Source organism: Diceros bicornis, chromosome 17 (assembly GCF_020826845.1).
Source record: "Diceros bicornis minor isolate mBicDic1 chromosome 17, mDicBic1.mat.cur, whole genome shotgun sequence".
NCBI classification, from domain to species: Eukaryota; Metazoa; Chordata; class Mammalia; order Perissodactyla; family Rhinocerotidae; genus Diceros; species Diceros bicornis.
Genome location: NC_080756.1, coordinates 13,430,389 through 13,458,301, shown reverse-complemented (window position 1 = coordinate 13,458,301; position 27,913 = coordinate 13,430,389). Strand labels below are relative to the sequence as shown.

General features: G+C 34.4%; 1 protein-coding gene and 2 pseudogenes across 1 annotated transcript; all 3 read right to left on the bottom strand.

Annotated features, from left to right (window-relative positions):
* Positions 1-2,660: 2,660 nt before the first annotated feature.
* LOC131415649 (olfactory receptor 6C76-like) lies at positions 2,661-3,599 on the bottom strand (annotated as a pseudogene).
* A 6,505-nt stretch (positions 3,600-10,104) lies between these two features.
* On the bottom strand, positions 10,105-11,042 carry LOC131415648 (olfactory receptor 6C65-like; annotated as a pseudogene).
* Positions 11,043-15,962: 4,920 nt separating this feature from the next.
* On the bottom strand, positions 15,963-16,907 carry LOC131416523 (olfactory receptor 6C76-like). Its single transcript, XM_058559203.1, has one exon. It carries the CDS (start codon positions 16,905-16,907, stop codon positions 15,963-15,965), a length of 945 nt encoding a protein of 314 aa, XP_058415186.1.
* Positions 16,908-27,913: the final 11,006 nt, after the last annotated feature.

The window sequence follows — 27,913 nt, the reverse complement described above, 5'->3', positions numbered from 1 at the left end:
TTTGTACCAGTACCATGCTGTTTTGATTACTATTGCTTTGTAGTATGTTTTGAAGTCAGGGATTGTGATGCCTCCTGCTTTGTTCTTTTTTCTTAGGATTGCTTTAGCTATTCGGGGTCTTTTGTTGCCCCGTATGAATTTTAGTATTCTTTTTTCTATTTCCGTGAAGAATGTCATTGGGATTCTGATTGGGATTGCATTGAATCTGTAGATTGCTTTAGGTAATATAGACATTTTAACTATGTTTATTCTTCCAATCCATGTGCATGGGATGTCTTTCCATTTCTTTATGTCATCATCGATTTTTTTCAATAGTGTCTTGTAGGTTTCATTGTATAGGTCTTTCACATCCTTGGTAAAATTTATTCCTAGATATTTTATTCTTTTTGATGCAATTGTAAATGGTATTATCTTTTTGAGCTCTCTTTCTGGTAGTTCGTTATTAGCATACAGAAATGCAACTGATTTTTGTAGAGTGATTTTGTACCCTGCAACTTTGCTATAGTCAATGTTTTATGATGTTAGTTGTCCCCAATTTGATCTACAGATTCATTGCAATCCAAAGTCCTAGCGGACATTTTAGCATTGACAGTCTGATTCTAAATTTTATGTGAAAAGGCAACAAAAATATATTAAACACAATTTTTAAAAAGAATGAACTGTGAGGTTTCACAGAAAAACCTGCTGTAATTTTACAATAATAAAAACAGTGTGGTATTCATGAAAAGTTAAACACATTAGTCAAAGAGAATAGACAGCCCTGAAATAAATCTACAAATATATTCAAGTAAGGTTTGCCAAAGGTACAAAGGCAATTCAATCAAGGAAGTATCATTTTTCTAATAATTGGAAAATAACTGGAATAATTGGGTATCCATAGTCAAAGAAATCAATATCAACATACACATCACACCTTATACTATAAAAATTACCTCTAAATAAAACAGGCCTATGGTAAAATGTAAAACTGTTGAGGCTGGCCCGGTGGCGCAGCAGTTAAGTTCACGCGTTCTGCTTCAGCAGCCCTGGGTTCACTAGTTAGGATCCTGAGATCTTACTCACTACTCATCAAGCCACGTTGAGGTGGTGTCCCACATAGAAGAGCTAGAAGATACGTACAACTAGGATATACAACTATGTATTGGGGGCTTTGGGAAGAAAAAAGGAAAAAAAAAGAGGAAGATTGGCAACATGTTAGCTCAGGGCCAATCTTCCTCAAAGAAAAAAAAAACCAACAAAAAACAAAACAAAAATCAAAAGTACTTTTAGGATGACCGGCAAAGTCTCAAGATTGCAAATGACAGTGCCAGAGTGTGAACCTAGGTGACCTAACATCAGTACATTCAAACTAACCAATACTCTGTGGCTGAGAATCATGTAACCGATCCTCCTGGATTAAACAGATGGTCAGTGATTAACACCCGAAGATGGATCAATCACTTCTTTAAAGTGACCCTTCTATTGGAGTTGTTGGCTGGGAGTTGTTTCCCATTGTATCAAGAATTGAAAAGAGTGAATTGGAGGCTGCAAAGTACTGTTATTTATCCTGACAAAAGAATATCTATTAAAGAAGAAGAAAAGAAAGTTTAAACAAATAAAAAAATGATTTAGAAAAAACTGACAGAGGGAGAAGCATGCAAGAATGACATTGAACAACAATAAGTCATGACGCCTATGAATCCTTTTTGGTTCCTGAGCTAAGGAGAATTTTCTGGAATTTAGAAGTCTTCTCAAGATTATCAATCCAATAAATTTTTTTTCTTAATCTGGTTTTGTATTTTATGTATATTTGGCAGCAATGTAATCCTGCATACAACACTGGGTGAATCTTATCAAAACTAGACTGAGAACTTATAAAAGAGAGAAAACAATACTAGTAGCTTGGATATGGTATGAGTATAGAGTTATAAACCACAGTCTTGGGTAAGGTTCCCCAGAGAGCATCATTATCAAGCCAAATGATGCTAGTTCTCTGTAGAACTGTTTTATAGATATATGATTACATGCTATTGCCTTTCCTTAAGTAATAACTCTAATTAGAAAAGTTCCACACCTCATCAAATTGTTCTTAATGGCACTGTTTGTTACTTTAATTAATTATTTCCTGATCAATATAAAAACTAACATCCTCCTAATCAACATTGTTTGATTCTTAATTTAATGTTTGTTTGTATGTGAGTTATCCCTGTATATCATAAGTTTCATCTAAGTATCATTTTAAAGAAAAAAAATATTAAAGCAGTGGATATATATATTACATATAAATAAATATATATATAAATATAAGTATATAATATGTAGGTACATTCATATATCACATTTATATGATTTAACAGATGAAAAATAGTAATGCCATATGCTGTTTGAATAAATTAGGCAATGATAAATGTTATCACACTGTATATAATTCGAAGTACATATGATAATGTAGGAAGTGACTTTAGTCATTTCTTTGTGTTATACCATAGGAAAATGCTACAGATCATTCCGTAAGGATTTTATGCTTAAATTCATATAAAGAGAACTTGTAAGGACATTGAATCCAAAATAGTATAAACAATTATATTTCTGAGAAGTGATTAAAGTAAGAAGAGAAACAAAACAATAAATTACTTATTGGTTCTTTGGTAAAAAATGTCTGTTTTAATTATAAATTGCACTCAGATCAATGGTTTTGAGGAAAGTATCTTTCTCACAACATCCTTAAATGCTTCTTTCACCTGCTGGTTCCTTAAGGTGTAAATAAATGGGTTCAGCATAGGAGCAACGGCGGTTTGAGCATAGCTACCCCTTTTGTCAAAGCAACACCTTCCTTTGCTGATGTTTTCACATACATGAAGATGCAGCTTCCATAAGAGATAGAGACAACAATCATAAGGGAGGAGCAGGTTGAGAAGGCCTTTTTTCTTTGTTGAGCTGAGGGGATTCTCAGAATTGTTCTGAGGATGTAAGAGTAGGAGAGAATTACTAACATCAAGGTGGACATAAGAGTAAGCACAGCTAAAACAAAGCTCATGAGCTCTAGAGAACTCATGTCTGTGCAAGAGATTTGCAGCAAAGGGGCGGAATCACAAGTGAAGTGGTCAATGACGTTGGAGTCACAGAAGTCCAGCTGCAGACCCATGGCCAGTGGTGGAAAGATTACCAGGCAACCAGCCAGCCAAGAGGCGACTACAAGCTGGTAGCAGATCTTGTTACTCATGATGGTTGTGTAATGTAGAGGTTTGCAGATAGCCACATATTGATCATAAGACATAGAGGCCAGAAGAAGAAACTCTGTTGGACCGAAGAGGATCAGGAAAAATAGCTGAGCTGCACAAGCGTTAGGAAATAGATTTGTTTCCAGTTAGGATGCTAATCAAAAATCTAGGATTACAGACAGAAGTAAATGAAATTTCTAAGAAAGAGAAATTCCTGAGGAAAAAATACATGGGGGTCTTCAGGTGGGAACCCAGCAGTGTAAGAAGGATGATAGTGAGATTTCCAGTGACACTCAGTACATACGTGAGAAATAAAAAGAAGAAAACCACAGTCTGTAGTTCTGGATTATTGGTCAGACCCAGGAGGATGAAATCTGTCACAGATATTCTATTTTTCATTTCTGGTGGTTGATTTATGGATTAAAGACTTGAATGTAAGACCTGAAACCATGAACCTCCTAGAAGAAAATATGGTCAGCACACTCTTAAAACATAGATCTTAGCAGTATCTTTTCTAATACTGTGTCTACTCAGACAAGGGAAATGAAAGAAAAAATAAACAAATGGGACTACATAAGACTAAAAAGCTTCTATAAGGCAAAGGAAACCATGAATGAAATGAAAAGACAATCCGCCAACTGGGAAAAAATATTTTATTTTTGACAAATTGTACTGGCAAAATCAAGACAGACAACAATAAACCAGTTAGACAAGCATAAATATCTGCACCTATTTTTTCAAGTAATGGTTGTATTTTCACAACAAGTATTTGGGGCTTTTAAAAAAGTCCTTTTACATATACATTGCCCATTTTCCCTAATTCTATTGTATATCTTACAGGTGTATCTTCTGTGTTTAATGTCAACTTTATTCTCTGAATAATGTCCTCTGATTCCTTGCAGCATGTTTACTTTGCCTCCATTTCTTACAATTGTTACATGAGAAATATACTAATTGAACATAAATTCTTCTCATGTTTTGTTGTTAAATAATAAAGATATAGAGTCAAAATGCAGAGGATGTCATGTTTACCTTATGTCATCTTTTCCAGGCATAAAATTCCTACTGACGATGGAAACCGGTGATCAACCCAACCCTAAGTAATATTTTCTAGTGAGAATTCTAAAATGTTCTTTTTGGAAGTAGTGAATACCACCTCTATTAGTTTATCTGTTGACCTTTTCTTTGTAAACAATCAGAGAGTAAGTCATTTTAATGTTGTATTATGAACTTTTATTGACATTAAACAATGATTTATTAAACAGTATCCATATATTTTCAACCTACTATACATTCTATTTCCAGATATTAATAGAGCCTCTGGACCCCTTACTTACTGATTTTTACTTTATTGCTTCAAAATTCCCAATAAAATACTTTTTAAAATTCTAGCTAATAGTTGAGCATGAAACAATATGTTCAAAAAATATGTTAATGAAGTACAGGAGTACTCATATATAGACTTCAGATATGAAGTATACTAATACTTTACATATGTTATTTAGAACTATCTTGGACACCCACACCAGAAATATGCATCAGGTCTCTCTAAAGTATAAATGTACCAATATTAAGGAAAGCATGCCATGTTCCATATATTGCAGTTAATTGATAGAAATCATCATTTAATATATTTTTACATTTCAGTTTATTGATTTAACTATTGAATATATATATATAAGGGAGGGAAGGAGGGAGAAAAACTCACCAATGTGCAGTAATCAACGCTGTATAATGAATAGAAGCTGAAACATCATATAAAAATAAACTGAGAATACTTACATATTATCAAAAGATTGGTGGTTAGTGTTAAATACTGAATGCAAACTAATGTGCTCAATTATCTTAAATCAGAAGACAAGCAGTAGGCTAACACTTTGTAGAGAAATAACTGTTTTTCTCTCTCTTCCCACAAAGCTGTAAAAAAATCCTTGATGTTTCATCGCAAAACATCCAATGGATCAGTTTCCTCATGTTTTCCCCGCCATTGTCCCAAATCTCAAATCCTGAAATATTCCACCTGCCATCTTAATACCAAATCTTCAGAGGAAAATTACAAAAGAAAAACAGTCTAGAATTATTTTTTGATAGGCTATTCTGATATTTCACAGAGGGCAATTTCTATTTATTTTCCTTAGGAGAAAGGTAAACCTACCACCTTTAATGTGTTTTGCTACAGAAATATTTTTTTTTTTGAATCAGAAATAGTCTTTGAGAAAAATTCTTAATGACTTTTGGGAAAATAGTAACAGGGCACTGATGAATCACGCAGAAGATCAGCTTCAGTGAGTATATTTTAATTGGCTTATTCTGGGACCTGTGTCCCAGGAGATGTTTGAGGAAATTATCCAGCAGGATGATGGCCAGGTATTTGGGGGCTGGGGGAAGCTTAGCAAAAATAAACCAAGATTTTCTGATGTTCATTTTCCTATGATCCATGTATCATTCTTAACACTGTGGAGAATCAGTTTAAAATATGAAAGTCAAATCAGGCAGAAGACTATTAAGAAAAAAGCACCTGGTTCCACTGTCTACGAAACAACTTTAAAATTATTGAAGAATTTTGAGATACATCATTCTAGCTAAAATTTTCTTAGGAAGTACATCTCCTATCATCAATTGAGCTAAGTAACTAGTATACATCTAAAATTAGAAGCAACTCAAATTTCATCTTTACATTTCTATATGATTTCCAACCTATTAGTATAAAACCCAAGATACAGTTTATACTGTGTACGAAAGCTATTCTTTACCAACGAGCAAATAAAGCAGCAAGGTCACCCCACAGTGAATAAATGCAATGCTGAAAAATATAACTTCTTTGAAACAGTATCTTGTTGAACATATAAGTGAAAACTGGTATACTTAAATTACTTTTGTATAACCAATCATGGTACTTCAAAAACAGAGGTTTAGTTAATAGTTGGATTATTAGACTTTATCACCATTCTAGAGACAAATATAATTTAAGAGAAAAATCACAACATGAATCTTTTTATTTTAAAGAAATCGTCTTCATGTGATATATGTAATTTTAAGCACTTTATACCTAATTAAGAAATCTTCATTTTGAGCGATAGTTAACCATTTGATATTAGCATACACATTTCCAACATCAGTTTTAATGGCTGAATATGGTTTCATTGTATGGATATGCCATAATGAATCAAATTCCTCTTTGTTGAGCAGTTAAAATTCCCCATTGTAAATAATATTAGAATATATAGATACACATATACATCTTGGCATTATTGTCCTATTATCTTTTGAGAGTAAGCTTCCACAAAAGAAGTTACTGGTCATAACTTTGCATACTTTAAAATGTCCATACATATTTTTATGTATTTCTCTAGAGAAATGGTCATTTGTATCTCATACTTTTATAGGAATGGCTATTTTAACACAAACTCAGCATAAGCAAAATGAATACTTTTAATCTTCACCAATGTGATAGAGTAAAATACCATTGCCCCTCCCCCAACTTTAGGATTCAGTGTATGTATATACAAAAACAGAAAACAGTGAGAGTTGAGGAGAATGTACTAAAATTAGAATCCTTATGTGTTGCTTGTGGGAAGGTAAAATGGTTCAACTGCCATGGAAAACAGTATATTGTTTCCTCAAATAATTAAACATACCATGGCCGTATAATCCAGCAACTCTGCTTCTGGATGTATACCCAAAAGAACTGAAATCAGAATCTCAGAGAGATACCTGCACTCCCATTTTCATTGCAGCCTTATTCACAATACCGAGACATGGAAACAAGCTAAATGCTCATGGGTAGATGAACGGATAAAGAAAATGCAGTGTACATATACAATGTAATAGTAGTCAGCCTTAAAAAGGAAGGAAATTTTGACACATGATGCAATATCAATGAACCTTGAAGGCATTATGCTAATTTTAATAGGCTAGTCACAAAAGAACAAATATTTTACAATTTCACTTATATGAGGTACCTAGACTAGTCAAAATCAGAGAACAGAAAGTAAAATGGTGGTTGCCAGAGTCTGGGGGAGGAGATCTGCTGTACAACATTGTGCCTATGGTTGACAATACTGTATTGTGCACTTAAAATTTTGTTGAGAGGGTAGATCGCATGTTAAGTGTTTTTATCACAATTTAAAAAAATATGGGGTCCTTTCACGTTCTCCTCTAGGGAGCCCTGTGAACAGCTGCACTAAGGGAAGAAGGAGAGAGCATTTGGAACCTAGGCTGTGCATCCTCTAGCAGCCCTGGGTATTATCTGGGCAACTTTATAGCATAAGCAGCAGTAGGCAGGGGATGTCATGTGCCTGAAGATTTTCAACAAAGCTTCGTTCTGGCTGGACGCGTGCCAGGGAGTGCCCTGTGAGGCCATATCAGGGGATTGAGAAAAAGGCTGGTATCCAAAAAAAACCCTGTGAGTTGTTTAAGATAGGGATTGGCTGTCAAAAAACATTTTATGGTTTTTGGGGAAACATACATACCATGAATCTTCTTGTTGGGTTTGATGTTATATGTGCTACCATAAAGTGCTCCTAGTTTTTGGCATGCATGCTTTGTTTGGAATGTATAAACTATTGTAGGAGCCACAACCAGGAAAGGAACAAGGAGGTAGTCATCATGGTGTATGGAAAGTTAACTGAATTGGGAGGTAGATCTAAATTTGTGCTGATTCACTGAGTCACCTGGGACAATTTCCTTCCCCTGTCTGGGCTTCACATTCTTCATTTCACAAGTGAGAGAGTTGGACTATATTGGGATACAATAAATCTCATTTCACAAGTCAACTCTTAGGATGTTGGTACTGTGTTGAGAAGGATTCTGAGGAGATATCCTCACTCTTCAAGAAATAGTTATGCAACTTATTTGCAATTATTTGCCCCAGACTTGGGAAAGGGGGATTAGTTGCATGTCTCTTATTTGCTATCCCTGGATGAGAATATATCTATAATCCCCTCTAGATGGAAAATTCTGTTGGTCTCAACACTTTAATAGTTTCCTTGATGCTTGAGATTAAAAAATTATTTTTAACCCTTCTCAATCATTTTAAATGATACTCTACACCAATCTTCTACAAAAATATAAGATTACAGACTCTGTCTTTAGGTATCAAAATTCAAAACATATATAAAGCACAGAGCCCAGTCATTCAATTTACTAAGGTTTCAATTCCTTCCACTGTGTGTTCTGGTAAGTGAACTCTGCCATACATTAATAAACTACAGTGTGTAGAATCACACACACACAAACACATTAAATGAATGGTTTATGCATCTATTGTTTATGCATCTAATAATATATTAATAAAATCTTGGGAATGTTCTGAAGGCACAACTCTTAGAACTTTGTACGTTTTTTCAGTAATTTTTTCCACAGTTAAAATATATATTCAGATTATCTCTTACCTTATGAATATTTGCTAATTAATACCATATCCCAAAAAATTTTTAAATGAGAATGTTTATATGTAATTATACATACTACCATAATTACATTAGTGTCATATAATTATATAATTTTACTCTTTTGTCAGTATTTGGAGTATTATAACCTCATAATATTTATGTTTGTCTCACACTTTTATGATATTAGAATTGCAGAAGTTGCATTATTAGCTTTTGTATCAGCTTTACTGTTTTCTTTATTTTTATTAATTTCCGTATTATCTTTATTTTCTTTGGTTTTACACATAGTATTGAATTTTTTAATTTTCAGGGTACTGAATTTAACATTTAATTCCAATATTTTAATTCCTACTTGATAAATAGTGTGAGCTACTTAGAGTGGTTGTTTGAAAATAGCAAAGGTGAGTGACTTGTCTCTGATCTCCCCTTATTTATTTGAGTACCAATACAATTGTGTCCTCTGGTCTGTATGTACATGTTAAAATCCTGCATTGTGTAAAAATCTAGCTTTGATTTTCAAAATCCTCATTGACTTCATGGATCAAGTTTTTTCTGTTTTCTGATAATGTGATATATCAAAAAAACAAAAGTCACTCACGTAATGTAAAAGCAGTCAGTCCTAAGAACCCTGTTTATAGCACTCATGGGAGGAGATCGCCCTCCCCAACAGCTGCAGCCTCTCACAATCCCAGTTTATTGTTTCATAGGAGGTGTGTAATCTGAAAAGATATAGATAAATATTTCTGATGGAGCAGAGTTGGTGGAAAAGTAACCTGATACTTTGAAATAACCCATTTTCACAGTAGAAGATAATTATTTATCAACATTTTTTCCCTATACACATTCAGAATATCTGATTCAATAGATTAAGGAAATAAGAGGGAATAAACAGAGTCCATTGCTAGAAATAATCATAAAACATAGTTTTCTCAGTTGTGAAGTTGGGTTCCACTCCACTCATTAATTGTGGGTTGCTGTGAATTTTATTTTGGATCATTTATTTTCATGTAAGATTTGAACAGACTATCTAGTGCTTGCTACTTATCTTCTGAAATTAAAGGACGATAGTTACTTAAAGTAACACCTCGCAATCTCCCTATGTGTGAAATCTCTCCATATAGACATGTGTGAAATGACTATATGGACCTGGGGAAATTAAGAAAAGAAAAAAAATAAAGAATACAGAAACATATGGTTAAATGTAGAAAAATGAAATTTAAAGAAAGCTATAAAATGACTGTGAAATCTTTGACCACCCTATTTAGTTTGAATTCTACCCTCCTTTCTTTAAAGTATTTTATTTTTTTCATAGCATTTATCTCTTACTAAAGTACTAGATAATTACTTCTCTGCTATGTTGACTGTTTAATGTGTGTGTCCCCTCACTAGAAGTAAGTGGCAGGAAGTTTTGTACTCTATTCCCTTGTGGATACCTACCACCTAGAACAGTGATTTGTCTTTGTATTTATGGTGTGGTTTATTTGTGGTTTCAGCTACAGACTTCATAATGATTAGTGCTTGTTTGACAATGGCATTTTTTGGGCGAAGTCCTTAAGGGCCTATTTCACCTGCTGGTTCCTTAAGGTGTAAATAAAGGGATTCAGCATGGGAGCAACAGAGGTACTAAGTACTGCTACACCTTTGCTCAAAGCCACACCTTCTTTTGCAGATGTTTTTACATACATGAAAATGCAACTCCCATAAGAGATGGAAACCACAATCATATGGGAAGAACAAGTGGAAAAGGCCTTTTTCCTTTTCTGGGCAGAGGGAATCTTCAGAATTGTTCTAAGGATGAGTGTGTAAGAGAGAATCACTAAGGCCAGAGTTGCCATGAATGTGAATACTGCTAAGAAAAGTGCCACAAGCTCTGGAAACTCTGTGTCTGTGCAGGCAATCAGCAGCATAGGAGAAGAGTCACAAGTGAAGTGGTCAGTAGTGTTGAAATCACAGGAATCTAGTTGGAGGCCCATAATCACTGGGGGAAAGATAATGAGGAAACCAGCCAGCCAGGAGCTGATTACAAGCTGGATGCAGACTTTGTTACTCATGAAAGTTGTATAACGTAGAGGTTTGCAGATAGCCACATAGCTATCGTAGGACATTACAGCCAGAAGAAAAAATTCTGTGGAGCCCAGAAGGATTAAAAAAATACTTGTGTCATGCAAGCATTATAGGAAATGATTGGGTCTCCCATAGCAATGCTGATAAGAAACCTGGGGATACAGACTGTTGTGAATGAAATTTCTAAGAAAGACACATTTTTGAGGAAGAAATACACGGAAGTCTTCAAACAAACGTTACATGGTGTTAACATGATGTTGGTCAGGTGTCCACTTAGACTCAAGAAGTGGGTGAACAACATAAAGAAGAATATCACAGCTTGTAACTCTGGGTCATCCATAAGTCCCAGAAGGATGAATTATCTAACTGATGTCTTATTTGGCATGAGTAGACTTGGAAGTATGTAGGTCTGTCAGAAAAAATAAGAATGGATGTCAACTCTCGATATGATTTCAAAAACATTTGCAGTGTTCTGATTCTGCACAAAGAATAATAAACATGCATTAATAAGAAGTGGCAAAATAGTTATCCATCAAAATTGCAAACTCAGATCTCAGAATGTGTTTAGTTGGGAAAAATTAATCTGCGTTTTACCACTTTAAAAAACCTAGATTTTAATCTCCGCTTTGATAATTCCCTGCTATATACTTTTGATTACTTATTTAGCATACTGAAAAATGTTTTCTACAGTCATAAAAAGAGGTAATAATGACAAATACTTAGCTTATTTCATTGTGGCAGTAATACATTTGTGAAAATTAAAGTTATTGAAATGCATAGTATTATTGAAAACTTAATGCCCATAAAATTCTATATGCTAATTTTGCCATTGTAAAACCTATTTTTGAGTCAGAATGCAATCTTTTTCTTAAAAAATCTTGGTTTCTATTCATAGTAAAAAAATTAAAAAGAAAATACTGTATTTATAGGAAATTCATTGAAATCTATTCTCTTTTGCATTTAGGCAAAATTGAACTAGGTTTCAACTCATTTTTTGCAGTTCTCGAATACTTCCAAAAGTCATTTTCTTGAATATGAGGGTGGAGTTTGGGGACCTACTGTAAAAGAGGCAATGGAAAAATAAAGGTAGTATTATGCCTTTGGTAATAAAGGAAAACTAAGACATAATTTATCTCTCATTTCTAAGATACTCTCTAGAGAGTCGTGTAGTGGTCAAAGAACATGGCAGCCATAAGGTAAAACCCTGTCACCTCCAAGAAGATGCAAAAAAAGAGCTGAGCCCCACACCCGTTGTAGGAAATGGTTGTGTCTCCAGTCACAATGGTGACAAGGAACCTGAGAGTGCTGACGGACGTGAATGATATTTCTAGGAATGAGAAATTTCAAAGGAACAAATACATCGGAGTCTGCAGATGTGGATCTGAAAGGGTGAGAGTGACAATGATCAGGTTCCCAGTCAAACTTACCCTGTAGAAACATGAAAAGTACAACTTGCTACTGTGGTCATTTGTCAATCCAAGAAGTAACTCTGTTACTTCCGAGTAATTTCATATTATTTTCTTTCTTTATTATTGTATTCTTCGTTTTAGCTGTAAAATAGGTGAAGAAACAAGAGAACTAGACAACAGTAAAGAAACTTACCACGCACACACACACACTTTTTAAAGATTTATTTATTTATTTTCCCCCCAAAGCCCCAGTAGATAGTTGTATGTCACAGTTGCACATCCTTCTAGTTGCTGTATGTGGGTAATCTGTCTATGATAATGACGTACAGATATGTTTACTGTCTAGGAGGGATTTCCACTCTAATCCTAATGTTTTTTAAGCAAGACATTCTACTTTTAGTTAATAATCCATTATCACACTCTCATAATATTGTAAATTTACTCTTCTTGGATACATATTTTTATTTACCTGCTAACTATCATGAGTCTACTCTCCACTATGTAAAGTAGTACTTTTATTTAAGTCCTAACTGCATTTATAAGAATGGCAAATGTCCTTACTAATCCTATTTCCGGGCTGATGTAGCACTTCTCCACAATATTGGGTGTCCTTTCCTTGAGGGTGATGAATGAGAATGTTCAACATTCCGGTATGTTTTGAATGAGACAAAGGATTTTTTCCCTTCAGTTTTTGCTTCTGATATCACCCTTGATGTTATACAAGATTTGTTTACTTGTTCGTTCAGGTTTAGTTATCCGCCACAGAAACTCAAATGTGCTGTCACCTAACATCGTTTCTTAAAATACTCAAATGTCCAGACAGCTTTTAATGTTGTGCATAACTGAGATTACTTGTAGAAAGCATAAAAATATACTATTAAACAGAAAAATTATATTCCTGAAATAACAATGAAAGGATATACTTATTTTTATGGTAAACATGATTTGATTAGTAAAAATGTTATTTCTAGTAGCTCTTTTAATTTGTTTGAATTTAAAGCTTCAGAATTTTTCAAAAGCCTCTGCACACTGCTTTGCCTCTTTCTGCTTATATTTGTACCAAATATCCAACACATGGATAGTAAAGAAAAATCCCAAGAGCTCCTCTACAATGCTCACAAGAAGGGTATATATCTACCAATTTCTGTACATCCAACCAAATTTCTCTGAGGATCTGAGGTCCATGGATACCTTACCTATTTCCACTTAAGGAGGTATTATCCTGAGTGTATTGAAACTTCTGACTGTAATTGTGCATTTGAGCGCCACAGTGTTAAATTCAACTCCATTTGTCAAATTGGGGCTGATTTGCAAACGTAAGTTGGTTATGGAGATGAGTTGGGTGAAAATCAATGAAATCATTCTGTGAAAATCAGTTGGGTATATAGAATTTACAATGAGGTTTATTGTATGTTCTATTATTATTTGTAAACTATATTAGGAAAATTTATAATATATCTGTGTATCTTTTTCTGATAACTGGTTGTTAAACACCTACCAGCACAATATCTCTCTCTGCCCAGATGGGTGAAGGATCTGGACTTTATTGAGGACCACATTGCTTGAGTCATATCAAGTATTTAAATCTACATAGAATCCTCAAAGCAACAACTGGAAAAAGAAAAGCCTTGTAAATCAAAGAGAGAAACAAAAACATAATTCTGGAATAGTTGGAAAATTCACTTCTATGATGCCTACGAAGAGAGTCCAGTATACTTCCCAATTCTAACCAAAGTCACTATCAAATTGAGCAAAACACTTTTTACAACCAGATATAGTAAATGTTTTCACTGAGAAACAAAAATGTAAACATCATATGGATGTTTTAGACATTCATACTCTCAGATACAATTTGTTAATTTTCATCTGTTTTTGATTATGTGTAATTCTGTTTCTATAAACACTTGCTAGAAGTCATTTTTTTTTATTTTATTGAGGTCATAATGGTTTATAACATTGTGAAATTTCAGGTGTACATTATTATTTATTAGTTTCTGTATATACTGCATTGTGCTCACTACCAATAGTCTAATTTTTATCTGTGACCATACTTATATGCACCTTTACCCCTTTTGCCCACCCCCAAGCCCCTTCCCCTCTGGTAACCACTACTCCATTGTCTTTGTCCATGTGTTAGTTTATCTTCCACACATGAGTGAGATAATGTAGTGTTTGTCTTTCTCAGTCTGGCTTATTTCACTTAACATCATACCCTCAAGGTCCATCCATGTTGTTGCAAATGGGATGATTTTGTCTTTTTTTATGGTTGAGTAGTATTCCATTGTATATGTATATACCACATCTTCTTTAACCACTCATCACTTGATGGGCACTTGGGTTGCTTCCACATCTTAGCTATTGTGAGTAATGCTACAACGAACATAGGGGTGCATAAATCTCTTTGGATTGTTGATTTCAAGTTCTTTGGATAAATACTCAGTAGTGGGATAGCTGGATCATATGGTATTTCTATTTTTAATTTTTGGGAGGAATCTCCATACTGTTTTCCATAGTGGCTGCACCAGTTTGCATTCCACCAGCAGTGTATGAGGGCTCCCTTTTCTCCACATCCTCTCCAACATTTTTTATTTTTTGTCTTGGTAATTATAGCCGTTCTTACAGATGTAAGGTGATATCTCATTGTAGTTTTGATTTTCATTTCCCTAATAATTAGTGATGGTGAACATCTTTTAATGTGCCTGTTGGCCATCCACATATCTTCTTTGGAAAAATGTCTGTTAGTTTTTTAATGGTGAGAAAAGAGAACCCAAAGGAATTCAAAAGAATATTAAGGAAAAGTGTTCTGATGGTGAAGTAGATGATTTCATGTGTTCATGTGGATCCCGTGTGGAAGAAGATAGGAAAGAAGCAAATGGATGAAAACTAAATGAATTTTTATTCTTATATGTGTAGAGCTATAATCAAGAACTTCTTATAGAAAAGATTTATGTCAAAGTTTGGGCAGTAGAAACATGCTTGAATCCACACACTCCAATGTCCACAAAAAATCTGAAAGAGATATATTTGTTTTAAAAGAATGAGATCATACAAACACTAGAAAACATTTTAGAATATCATCAGTATACCAGACATTTTGAGAACTACCTGGGAGGTAGAAAGCATATGGTTTTAACTGCCAAAAAAAATCAGAGAGGAAATTGAATCTTAGGAAACCAAAGGCAAGACAAATTCTTTGTAAGGGAGCCTCAGATGAGCTCCAGGCTCACCATCAGCAAATGAAAAGAAAGTAATGGGCTGTGGAGCAATCAGCAGTGTAGTTCATTAAAGATGCTCCACCGTGAGTGAATTGGGGTCTTACAGAAATATCAATGCCATACATCTAGTAACTTTGGAATTTCGTTCAAAAAAACATTAAACATGATATGTTATAATATTAAAGAATGGAATTCACAATGAAGATATAACACCTATGCCTCAACTAGCAGAGATCAACATTTATAATGTAAAAACCGTAAGCGATACAAGGACAAACAGAAGCCCGTTAGAGGTAGGAGACTTCACCTCCCAGAAGAGCTTATTTTAATACTCTGTGCTTATGCACTGGGAGAAATAATTTTTTAGAATGGCTTGAAGATAACTTTTATTCAGCTTTTGATTGGTGTCCAAAGGTAAAGTACTTCAAAGATTGTGAAAACAAAATTCTGGCATTCTTGTTAAATGTTATTCTCATTTATGTGACATCAAATCACTCATACTCAGAAAATGTTTAGAGCACATAAATATGAAAAGATACTTGAACCATGTGAGGTCAAAATGAAATAAATAGATAATAAAACCTGAAGGAAAAAGAAGTTGAAGATAGTAGTGGATAGAGAAATATAACAATATTAATATTTGTTAGACATAAGGTTTCATTTCAAGTTCAGGCCATGAATTTATTTATGATTAAATTTATTTGAGAAGCATTTTTTGACCAGGTTCTTAAAGGACTGCTTTACCTGCTGGTTCCTTAGGGTATAAATAAAAGGATTCAGCATTGGGGCAACAGAGGTATTGAGCACCGCTATACCCTTGGTTAAAGCCACTCCTTCTTTTGCTGAAGTTTTGACATACATGAAAATGCAGCTTCCATAAGAAAGGGAGACAACAATCATGTGTGAGGAACAAGTGGAAAAGGCCTTTTTCCTTTGCACAGCAGAAGGGATTCTCAGAATTGTTTTAAGGATGAACACATAGGAAAAAATCACTAATGTTAAGGTTACCATGAGTGTGAATACTGCCAGGAAAAATCCCGTGAGCTCTAGGAATGCTGTGTCTGTGCAGGAGATCAGTAGCATAGGAGAAGAGTCACATGTGAAGTGGTCAATGATGTTGGAGTCACAGAAATCTAGCTGAAGTCCCATGATCACAGGTGGAAAGATAATGAGAAACCCAGCCAGCCAAGAACTAATTACAAGCTGGTTGCAGATTCTGCTATTTATTATTGTTGTGTAATGCAATGGCTTACAGATAGCCACATACCCATCATAGGACATAGCAGCCAAAAGGAAAAATTCTATTGAACCAAGGAGTATGAAGAAAAACACCTGGGCCATACAAGAGTTATAGGAAATGGTCATATCCCCTGTTACAATGCTGACTAGGAATCTAGGAATACAAACTGTTGTGAATGAGATTTCTAGGAAAGAGAAATTCCTAAGGAAAAAATACATGGGAATTTTGAGGTGCGAATCTATCAGAGTAAGGGTGATGATTGTCAGGTTTCCAGCTATACTGAGTATATATGTGAAAAATAGAAATAGAAAAATCAAAACATTTAGCTCTGGGTCATCTTTTAATCCCAGAAGAATGAACTCTTTCACAGACGTTTGATTTTTCATTTCTTATTGCTGATTTCTTCATAGTCTGTAAACGCAAACAAGAAACAATGATTTAGTGAGTATAGAATTACTTTTTTTGATCGCCTCTGCTGGTTTGAGAAATATATAATGAAATGGACCAATAAATTAGCCACCAAGTTGTACTAAATTCTTAAAGTATAAGCGAGCCAGCGCTAAGAAACTTATATCTAGTACCTGCCTTCTAGATCGCTAGCCATTTAATATTGAGGGAGTCGCTCGATAGGTCTAGTAAACACATCTGTATAAGAAAAATATATTTATCAAATGTGCTTTACTTTCTTTTAAAAATTTGATCATATGTGTATAAAAATTAGGTAGAACACTATAAAATGTAAAATATTTTATTTTTATTAAAATATTATAAAAATAAAATATTTTACCAATGACCACATGTTCTAATGATTTTCTGAAACTGAAACATTTTGAAGTTTGTTTTTTTAGAGAGTTATTTTCCACAATTTTTTCAAGATGTTTAATGTCATTACTGCCTATATAGAGAATTAATAACGTAATAAATGAATCACGGCCATCAAAACTAATATTTATATACTCCTAAACAAACTCAGAATTTAAAGCTTTTCCTTTCTGAATTAAATAATAATCTATTACTTTCTAGAAGAGATTCTAACACCCAAAGTTAAGTGATCTATGTTATAAATTGATTAGAAAATGGAAAAAATAAATGAGGTGAGAAACAAAAAATATGCTTACAATGATATAATCCCAAGTGGTAGCAACTTGACTGCTCCAGCCCAGATGCTCTGCTGCCTTCCTTTAATTGAGTGTCAGCGCCTGATGCTTTACTCTTGGAGCATTTCGTGGACTTCATGACTTGTTTCTATCTTTGATTTTCTTATGCAATAAGATACTTACATCATGTGTAGCTGGAATTTGGCAGAATGATTCTGGGTGCGTAGAGTGAGACAGAACATATTGAAGAATAAGTCTGGTAGGAAATTTATTCCTGAAATCGAGAAGGCCTTGAAAGAAAGGTGACATAGTCCCAGGTACTGGCAGAAGGTGCTACATCCAGATTGTGAGCACAGTACTCAAGAGGTCCTGCAACTTGTGATCCAGGAGAGAGTTGGTGAGACGGTGGCAAAAGCTCTGTGGGCGGTCCCAAGTAGTCAACTCATATTAGATCTGAAAGGCTGATACTCAGGTAGTGTTGCAAAGTTTTTCATTAAGTCACAGTGTCTCTGGCATTAACTTGCTATTTAGGAATAAAACTAGAAGCTGTGGAAATGGGGAAGGGCAGCAGCAAAATGGACCCCTGCCCTAAGTTTTTAACTGATGACACAGTAGAACCAGAGACTATGCTTGCCTGGAACGCGGGTAAGACTCTCAAAAACCTAAACAGATGAAAGAAAAAGCAAAAGAAAAGAAAAACGTGGGATCAGGGAACTACTTACAGTGAAACAGGCAAATAGAGGTGATCAAGTTGCATATTTTGCTGGTTAATGAAGTGAAGCTCTTAGTTCACAAGGAAAGGGCTAAAACCGTGAGTGTGAATCAAGAAATAATAGCTGTGGAAAAGAAGCGAGCTGCATGGCATATGAGCAAAAATTTGTGGGAAAGAAAATCCCTGAAATGAAAAGAACTATCTCAAGTTATGAAATCCAAGGCCAGGCATTGACTATCTCTTGTTTTCCAAAATTTCCATAAAATTAACAACATCCTAACCTTAGATGCTAGGAGAACGTAGTAATAGAGTATCTTGCTTGGCTCTAAGTAAATTTTGGGAAGGAGAGATGGGTTATAATTTTCTTTTTACTCTCTTTACCTTCTGGCAGGAAGACGTGGTTTGCTGCTAACTATTGTTTCCAACACAAACAGACTGGTTTTATCTGTTCTTTTCCTCAAAATAGTCACAGGGGATTCTTGCAGGGAAGCAGAATTGAAATGTCTCTGGAGAGATATGGTATGACGAACGCACCCTAAATTTAGTCAAATAATTTTAATGAGGTATCCTTGAGAAATGATTTTTTTAAAAATGTTGAACATCAGAGAGGTGTATGATGCAAAGAACAACAGTGAGGAAACAGCAGTCTTTGAATTATTTTGGATTTCGTACTGTCAATGTTATTTTATTTTTACCTGAAACAAATGTCTGCAAAGGCAATAGAATCCAATTACGTTAAACCTGTGAAGAAGCAAAAAATAGCAAGAGGAAAGGGCCACAAGGATATAAAATGTGCTATTCTAATGTTTTATTTGTTAATAAAGAATATATTGAAAATCTACTTTAGGTAAGGTGTAGTTAGTAGATAGACACATCATCAAGATACAGTAAAAGTTGAGAGACTGATATATAAACCTAAAACTCAGAAAATTGGTTATCTGAAAAAGCTTCTCAAGTATTGTTTCTTTCACCCTAGAAATGAAGCAAGCAAAGTTTGTGTACTGTTTTATTATATTTGTCTAATTTTTCCTGTTAGTTTGGGATCTGGTACATTGTTTTCAGATACTGAAATATTTGATTATCATTTTTTGTCTTCTTGTTTCAGTATGTTTTCTATGGATGCCAAATTTGATATTTTTTTTTTGTCCTTAGAATTATATATTTGTATTATTTTCCTGGACTTGCTATCAGAGGTGAATCTACGGGAGCGGTGGCTTGGGGTAATTGTTTTATTTCAAGAGAACTTTAAATGGTCAGTAATTTTTTTAACCAAAAAATGATACAATTTCCCTCTTTTTCTAATATTTTGTAAATGTTATATTTATCATGATTTAGTCTTTTGGCCCTTTAAAAAATTTTTCCCCACCAAGTTTCCAGGAAAGTATCTTCTTTCCAAGATGTGCAGGTAGACTGTAAAGCAGTCTCCATGAGTCCCGATTCTTGCTGTTTGTGCCCTTGTACAGTCTCTTCTCCACGAGTGTAGACAGGGCATGTGACTTGCGTCTAACCAATACAATATGGCAAAGATGATGTGATGTCACTCTCATGATTCTGTCATTTTACATAAAACTCTTGCTGGCAAACTTGCTCTAGAGTCTCTGTCTCTATTGCTGGCTTTGAAGAAATAAGCTGTTATGAAGTACACAGCCATAAAAAATGTGATTCTACAAATAATCCGAGTATTCTTGGAAGTGGACATTCTCAGTCCAGCCTCCAGATGATGATCCAACCCTCATGACACCTTTATTGTAGCTTTGCAGCTCACCCCACTAGGCAGTGCCCAAGTTTCCCACTTACAGCAATTGTGAGATAAGACTTGTATACTGTTTTAAGGTGCTAAATTTGTGGTAATTTGTTATGCAGCATAGAAAACTATTACACAGGTCCTCTTTCTGTCTCATAAGTGATGCCTTTTCAAGAAAGCCAGTTCAGATTCTGCAAGCTTTCCCATCCTTTTCCTTCGGAGTCCCCTGTAATTGGCAATCTGATGCAACAAATTCATTATTTTTCTGTTTAATGAGAGATGTTCCTTCTAAGGTGAACCCTCATTGATCTTATCAGTTTGTATTTATTTTTTATTTTAAAAATTTTGTCACATCTAAGACTCCAACTAACTTTCCTACACTCCTCAAAATCCCCACATTACTCCTTGTTTTGGTTTGGACTTAGAGATGATTATTCTAGTCTTCTTATGCTGAGGGCTTGAGCTACGTGTAATCATATTTACTCTTTCTTCTAGTCCATTGTTTTTAGAAGATGTGTGGGAAGATTTTTATTTGGGGAACACAATTTTCCTAAAAGAAACTAAGCCTTGGAAGAACACTTTTTCCCTTCATGGCTTCAACTAAGAAGATAGAAAAAAAGTTGATTAGCAAATACCTGCCACTTACCATAGTCTCTTCTATTAATTCTTACATCAAGAAAACACTCCTACACATATAAAATATGCAGAGAGCAACTTTAGAAAGAAGAGCATACTAATGTAAAACCAATCTCTCTCAGACAATCAAAAGAAAATCTATCTCTTCACTAAGGAAAGAGAAAATTGTCATCAGCTTTATTTTTCTTTGGATGACATTCATTCCTGTTGTAGTTTAGTGAAAATCTCTCTTTAATATCTTGCAAAATTATGTTTAAATTATAAAGGTCACCACCAACATATTTTTTGTATAAAATAGTTGGGAAAATGTAGAGAGGTAACAGAGCAAGGGAAACATATGGATAGTTACTACTGTGTTGTTATTCTGTAATTGTTTGTAAGGCTATCATTGGTATACCGAGGATTGTCTATGGTGCGCTTCATTAACATCAACATTTTAATGGTTAAAATTAAATTATTTCTCTTTCCCAACACATGTCAAATGCAGGTTGGCTAAAGATTCTGTTCCATATCTTGCTCTTTCTGGGACAAGCTAATATCATTTAAAATATCATCAGTAACAGTCAGGAGGAAACTAAGGTGGAGAAAAATGTAGAGGCTATTCTATACCTCCATTTGTAAGTGACACAGCATTTCTATTTATATCTCCCGGCCCCAAGTAGTGAACTGAATATATTTACAATCTTCAATATAAGGAAATAAAATCATACCAAATGTCAGAAAGAAAAATATGCTAATTTTTATCGATAGTTTTTCAGCTTCTAATCCACCATTTAATACCTCACTCTGTGATGTTGGGGATCAGATACTGAAAACTTTGCCATCAAGTTTCCTGATAGGCACTGACAATGAGAGGCACTACAGCAAAGTTAGAAAGTGGGAGAAAACAAGGGGATTTGTTTTTTCCAATTTTTTGGCTTTGGTATCCGTCTGATGGCCCTGGAAATGGAAGTTGACTTCGTAAAGGCAATTGGCTCCAGGCTTCTGCTTACTTTACCATTTTCAGAACGAGCCACATCATTGCCCTCAAATGTGTAAGCAGGAGTAGGCAGTGCCCCATCTTCAGAGATCTGGGGTCCCTCTTCTGAGTTCCCAGGGACCAAAGCATCCATACAGCATCACATCCTCATAAGTAAGAGCACCAACTCCATGCAGAACCTGCTCTGAGCACCTGAGTTCTGGAAATCCACCTGTTTCCCCAGGACAAGCAACCCAAGGAGTCAAGGTGGAAGCATCAATGCTTTTTGTCTTCTATCCTCAGAAGTCACACACTTTCTTTTTTATAAAACCTCATCCCTGAGGGTATAGTTATTATCTCTGCATTACCTCAGTGTTCCTTTTTCGTCTTTAACCATTTACAGCCTCAGTAACGAGCTCCTTGTGTAGAATTCCCTCTAGTGACATTTCTCTTTTCCTTTATGGACCCTAATTGATACAGAGAAGAAAGAAATATCGATTGATCACAGAAATTACTACTACATACGGTCTTTATACATCATCCCTCCATTACCTATTCTATTTTCCCTTTGGCAATGGCCCAGACTTCAGAAAAGTATGTTCACTTACTGTCTGGAGAGATAAAAACACTCATTACCAAGAGTTCTGAACTCAGGATTTGCCTGCATTCAGTTTCAGTAAGTTTCAGTGAAGAGACTGTGGAGTGTGGTTTTCACTCAGCTTCACTGAGCTCCTTGAGTCTGTGGGTTGATATCTTAGCACTTTAGAAAATTCTTTGCAGTTATCGCTTTGAATATTGCTTCCTCCCTATATTCTCTCTTCTTCTTCTGAGACTCCAATTTACGTGTATGTTAGAACTATTGACTGTGCCTCACATGTATCTTATCCTCCATGTTCTTATTTCCTGTCTTTATTCTGGGTATTTATTATTTACCTGTCTTCCAATTAAACTTCCAGCCTGTGACTGCTATTAAAGTGACTTAATATGTTCTTAAATTTAGATATTGTATTTTTCACTTCTGTTAAGTTCATTGATTCCTTTGTATGGGTTTCAAATATCTATTGCAATCTCCATATTTTAATCACTTTATTCAGTTTTCTATTCCCTTGAACATACCATTAATAATAAATGTGTAACCATTGTATCCCAACTCCAATATTGTATCATTTTTTTTCCTATTGTCTTTTATTGGTCCTATAACCCAATATCTTTACTTGCTTACTTATTTGTGTTGAATGCCAGACACTGTTTTTAAAAATCCTTGTATGTTTCTGATAAATTATTGCTGTTTCTGATATTCAGATAGAGGTGAGGTTGATCAACTTCATCCAAAAAGGAAATTATGTTGAATTGAAGCAGGATTTATTTAGATAGACTTAACCTATTTCTGGATCTAATGTGTGGCTCTTCAAAGATTCCAATTAATACCCCAGGGTGTGGGTGGGATGTACGTCTTCTTAGCTTCCAGAGTCTGTATGCATTTAAGAAGTGTAGAGATTAGCTCCTTAGACTCCTGCTCTATTCATCTTCAAAATTTGGCAAATATCTTGAGGAAGAGACTGCTGGATCTGCTTGAATCTTTAGCCTCAGATACCACACAGCTCTAGAAGCTGGCATGGGTCTTCAGTGGCAAAATTAGCCATTTGTTTGACGTCCTGAATTTTCCAATTTTTCACTCCAACTGTACCAGACTGCCAATAGTTTTCTTTTTTTTTAATATATTTATTTATTTATTTATTTATTTTTAATTTTATGTTTATTGCAGTAACATTGGTTTATAACATTGTATAAATTTCAGGTGTACATCATTATACTTCTATTTCTGCATAGATTACATCATGTTCACCACCCAAATACTAATTACAACCCATCACCACACACGTGTGCCGAATTATCCCTTTCGCCCTCCTCCCTCCCCCCTTCCCCTCTGGTAACCACCAATCCAATATCTGTCTCTATGTGTTTGTTTATTGTTGTTATTATCTACTACTTAATGAAGGAAATCATACAGTATTTGACCTTCTCCCTCTGACTTATTTCACTTTGCATAATACCCTCAATGTCCATCCATGTTGTCACAAATGGCGGGATTTCATCATTTCTTATGACTGAGTAGTATTCCATTGTGTATATATACCACATCTTCTTTATCCATTCGTCCCTTGATGGGCACTTAGGTTGCTTCCAAGTCTTGGCTATTGTGAATAACGCTGCAATGAACACAGGGGTGCATGTATCTTTATGCATTGGTGTTTTCAAGTTCTTTGGATAAATACCCAGCAGTGGAATAGCTGGATCATATGGTAGTTCTATCCTTGATTTTTTGAGGAATCTCCATACCGTTTTCTTAATTTGCCTGACCCACAAAAGCAGTCCTCTACCAGGGCCAAACCCAAATTCTCCTCTTTGACCATACGTTGGATATAGCAAATGATCCCAGTGAAAAACACCTGTAGATATTGGTGTTTCTTCTGAAAGCTTCTTTTCTTTCTGGAATTTAAATTCCTCAAGTCCACATTGCTTCTTCAGTAATCTGTTATATTTAAAAGTAAGATTTCCCCTTGTCTCTCATCATCAGATTTTCTTCTGAACTGCCTACCTTCTTTCTACAACAATGTCAGGAGTACCGTCAGAAACAGAGGAAACAATCTTCCATATGCTTTTTTCATAAGTTCCACAATTATGCACGACATAGTAGGGCTATTCTCTAAAAATTTTTTTATTTAGTATCACTCATATTAGATTTGCTTCCCTCATCAAACTCTAACAAGTATTCCATCTTTCTCTGCTGTTTTCAAAGCCCATATGAAGAGGATATATCAGTACACAAAAAGTGAAAAAATTTTCCTCATTAGTTTAGCATTTAAACTTTAGACATTTTCTAAAATATAACTAATCCTCCACAAAGAAAATCTCTTCTCTATATATGTATCATAATCATTTACTGATATCTTTCTTTGTAGAAAATCTCTCTAGCTTCTTCTGCTACGAACAAAAGTTTTTTTCTTCAAGTTTTACACATTTTAACTAGTTTTCTTAATAAAATATAAACATGAAAGATTTACTTTTCTTATTTTTCTGTAATTTTGCATAATGTGTAATACAAGAATAAATCATCTCCTTGGATTAGAGGACACATGGACAAAAATCTTGATGTATTTTTCTCTAAAGAGATTTTATTTAATTACATATCTTTTATTAATTACTTCATAAAAATTCAGTGATGTCATTCTTTTCCTGTGCACCATATTAATATATAATAAATATGCTAATATTTATTAGTATAATAAATGTTGTTATATTAAGGCTAAGAGGCTAACAGATTGTATGGAGAGAAAAAAAAATAAGTATTTTTGACCTAAGGAAGCAAACATATATAATGGGTGAATATTCAGTGAATTAGAGGTAATAGACAATAGATAGTTGTCATTAGATAGATGTCAACATTCCTATCTTGATTCTTAATTTGGAACAGAGAGTGGGAGAGCTCCAGTTTTCTTCTTTCTTTGGACCAGTCTCAGCTCAGACACTTTGAAAAGTGAAAACTTCTTTATATGCCCTTTTAATCCCCACTATAGGAATTAGACTCCATTTTAACATCAACATTTGAGATTCCCTATAGATGCCATAACTAGACTCTTAATTAACTTTGTTATTTTGTTTTTGGTTTTAGTTAATGATGAAAATAGTCAATAGTGTCTTCTCCACAAGAATCCCCAGGGCCTTTTACCAGTTCTGAGTAATATGCTCTTTGCTATTGAAGAACAGAGATAAATCTATGGCTATGTGGAGACAAAACCATTTTTAGTCAAGAAAGACTGAGTCTCTAGTGAGTGATCAGCATTTTCTTTACACGCACACAAAAACTCTACTCTTTTGATTCTAGATAAACAACTTAAATATCCAGATTTCAAGTTAGGCTGAAGCCAGATGTTATTTATTTTTATTTGTAAGGAAATCAGAAAAATGTATTTGAAAATGCCACCTGTATGATGAATGGAGGAACATAGAGAAAGAGGAAGAAAGAGAGATGTCCACACATGTTTAACTTTGGTATTTAACATCTCTGGATTTTAATGTAAACAAGATCTCCTTTGAGAGTGGGGAAGCAAAGAAAAATATGGGTCAGAAGGAAATACATGTCATTATGGGAGAATAATTCATATTATATTTTTGGTTAGTGATACAAATGAAAAATTTCACAATGCATTAGTAAACAAAATTCCTGCAGAATTTATGGAAACTAAGTATTTTCAGTATTTTGCTAATTTGTGTACAAAGCAATTACTATCTAATCCATTCTATTCTGAATGTGTGACCACAGATTAAACCAATTAAATCCAGAATTAGAGAAACAAAGAAAATGTTTGTGTAACTCATGATTCAAGATTCAATGTATATATTTGAAGGAATGTTTGAATTTATCTATTAGAATATGAGCAATAATTCTCAATCATTTTTAATGAAAATTTGACTAATACATATTTAGTAAAGATTGGCTATTGTAATATTACTGAATATAAAATATTTCTTACATTGATAAAGCTATTAATAAAGTTGATGCTCACTGAACAATTAATAAATGAACTCCAAATTCCATGGAAAATTTCAAATTGATTTTTGCATAGTAATTTTGAGATTCATGTTTACTAAAATTCATAAAAAATTATTTCCATTGAAGAAAGTTCCAATGGGCAGTATCAAGGAACCCAAAAATTAACGAGAAATATATCATCAGAAAGTAACTACTTAAAAAAAGATTAATTGCAAAAGTTTGGTCCTGACTACCTGTTTAAAATGTAAAAGAATACGGAAAAGATATATCTTGCTGAAACAAACTGAACAGAAGATTATTTTAGCAATAGGGAGATTAACCAGGTCAACCCAAAAATTGTTTTCTTGTGGATTCAGTAAGATTTCAGAAAGATTCAGTCAGATTGCTACCCAGTATCTTAGACAAAATTTTAAACCAGATAAACTTGCAGATGCTTATAACAGGAGATAATACAGCCATTCTACTGCAGAGTAAAGAAGATCTGAAAGACAATTAGGAAAATGGATATACAGAAAAGGAGATGAAATAAGCAGGATTAAGCCTGTGGCTCTGACTGCTAGACAAAATGGTTAAAATCATAAGAATAAGAGAGCATAAGTATTTCAGTTGAGTTACTTAGTTCTTCATATCATCTTTAAATCTATATTTAGTGAAGCATATTTAATTATTTTTTTCCATAGATCTAATGGTATTAGAAGAAATTTCACCGTGAGAAACCATACAATGGTAACATTTGTTCTTCTAGGACTGACAGATGACCCAAATTGGCAAATTGTAATTTTCCTTTTTCTATTTCTAACATATTTATTGAGTGTCACTGGAAATCTGATCATTATCCTGCTCACCCTGCTGGATTCCCACCTCAACACACCCATGTATTTCTTCCTTTGGAATTTTTCCTTCTTAGAAATATCATTGACATCTGTCTGCATCCCTAGATTCCTGATCAGCATGGTCACTATGGATAAAACGATTTCCTATGATGCTTGTGTGACACAATTGTTTTTCAGAAGAAAGCTTTTTCTACCTGTTCTTCCCACATGATTGTTGTCTCTATCTCCTATGGCAGCTGTATTTTTACGTATACTAAACCTTCTGCAGAGGATAGGGTAGCTGTAAACAAGGGGGTAACAGTACTCACTGCCTCAGTTGCACCCCTGTTAAATCCTTTTATATATACTCTAAGAAATAAACAAGTGAAACAAGCCCTGAAGGATACAGTAAAAAAAATGCATCTTTACGACTTTAAAATAATAGCTTTGGCTTTGACATAGAATACCCCTAAAGCTTATTGAAAAATACAGCCTATATCAGCTACTTTTCAAATACATTCTTTTATTTTTATATTATGATAGAGATTGAAGTCACCTACAAATAGCCATTTAATGTATAACTGAGGCGCTGGCTGGGTGGTGTAGTGGTTAAGTTCGCAAGCTCTGCTTCGGTGGCCATAGGTTCGCAGGCTCCAATCCTGGGCACGGACCTAAGCGCCGCATATCAAGCCATGCTGTGGCAGACATCCTACATATGAAGTAGAGGAAGCTCAGGACGGATGTTAGCCCAGGGCCAATCTTCCTCAGGAAAAAGAAGAGGATTGGCAACAGATGTCAGCTCAGGGCTGATCTTCCTCACCAAAATAAATAAATAAATAAATAAATAAATAAATAAATAAATAAATAAATGTGTTGCT

Coding starts and splice junctions, on each gene's coding strand:
- LOC131416523 (XM_058559203.1), bottom strand. CDS start 16,907: ATGAAAAATCAAACGTCTGTGAAAGAGTTCATTCTTCTGGGATTAAAA.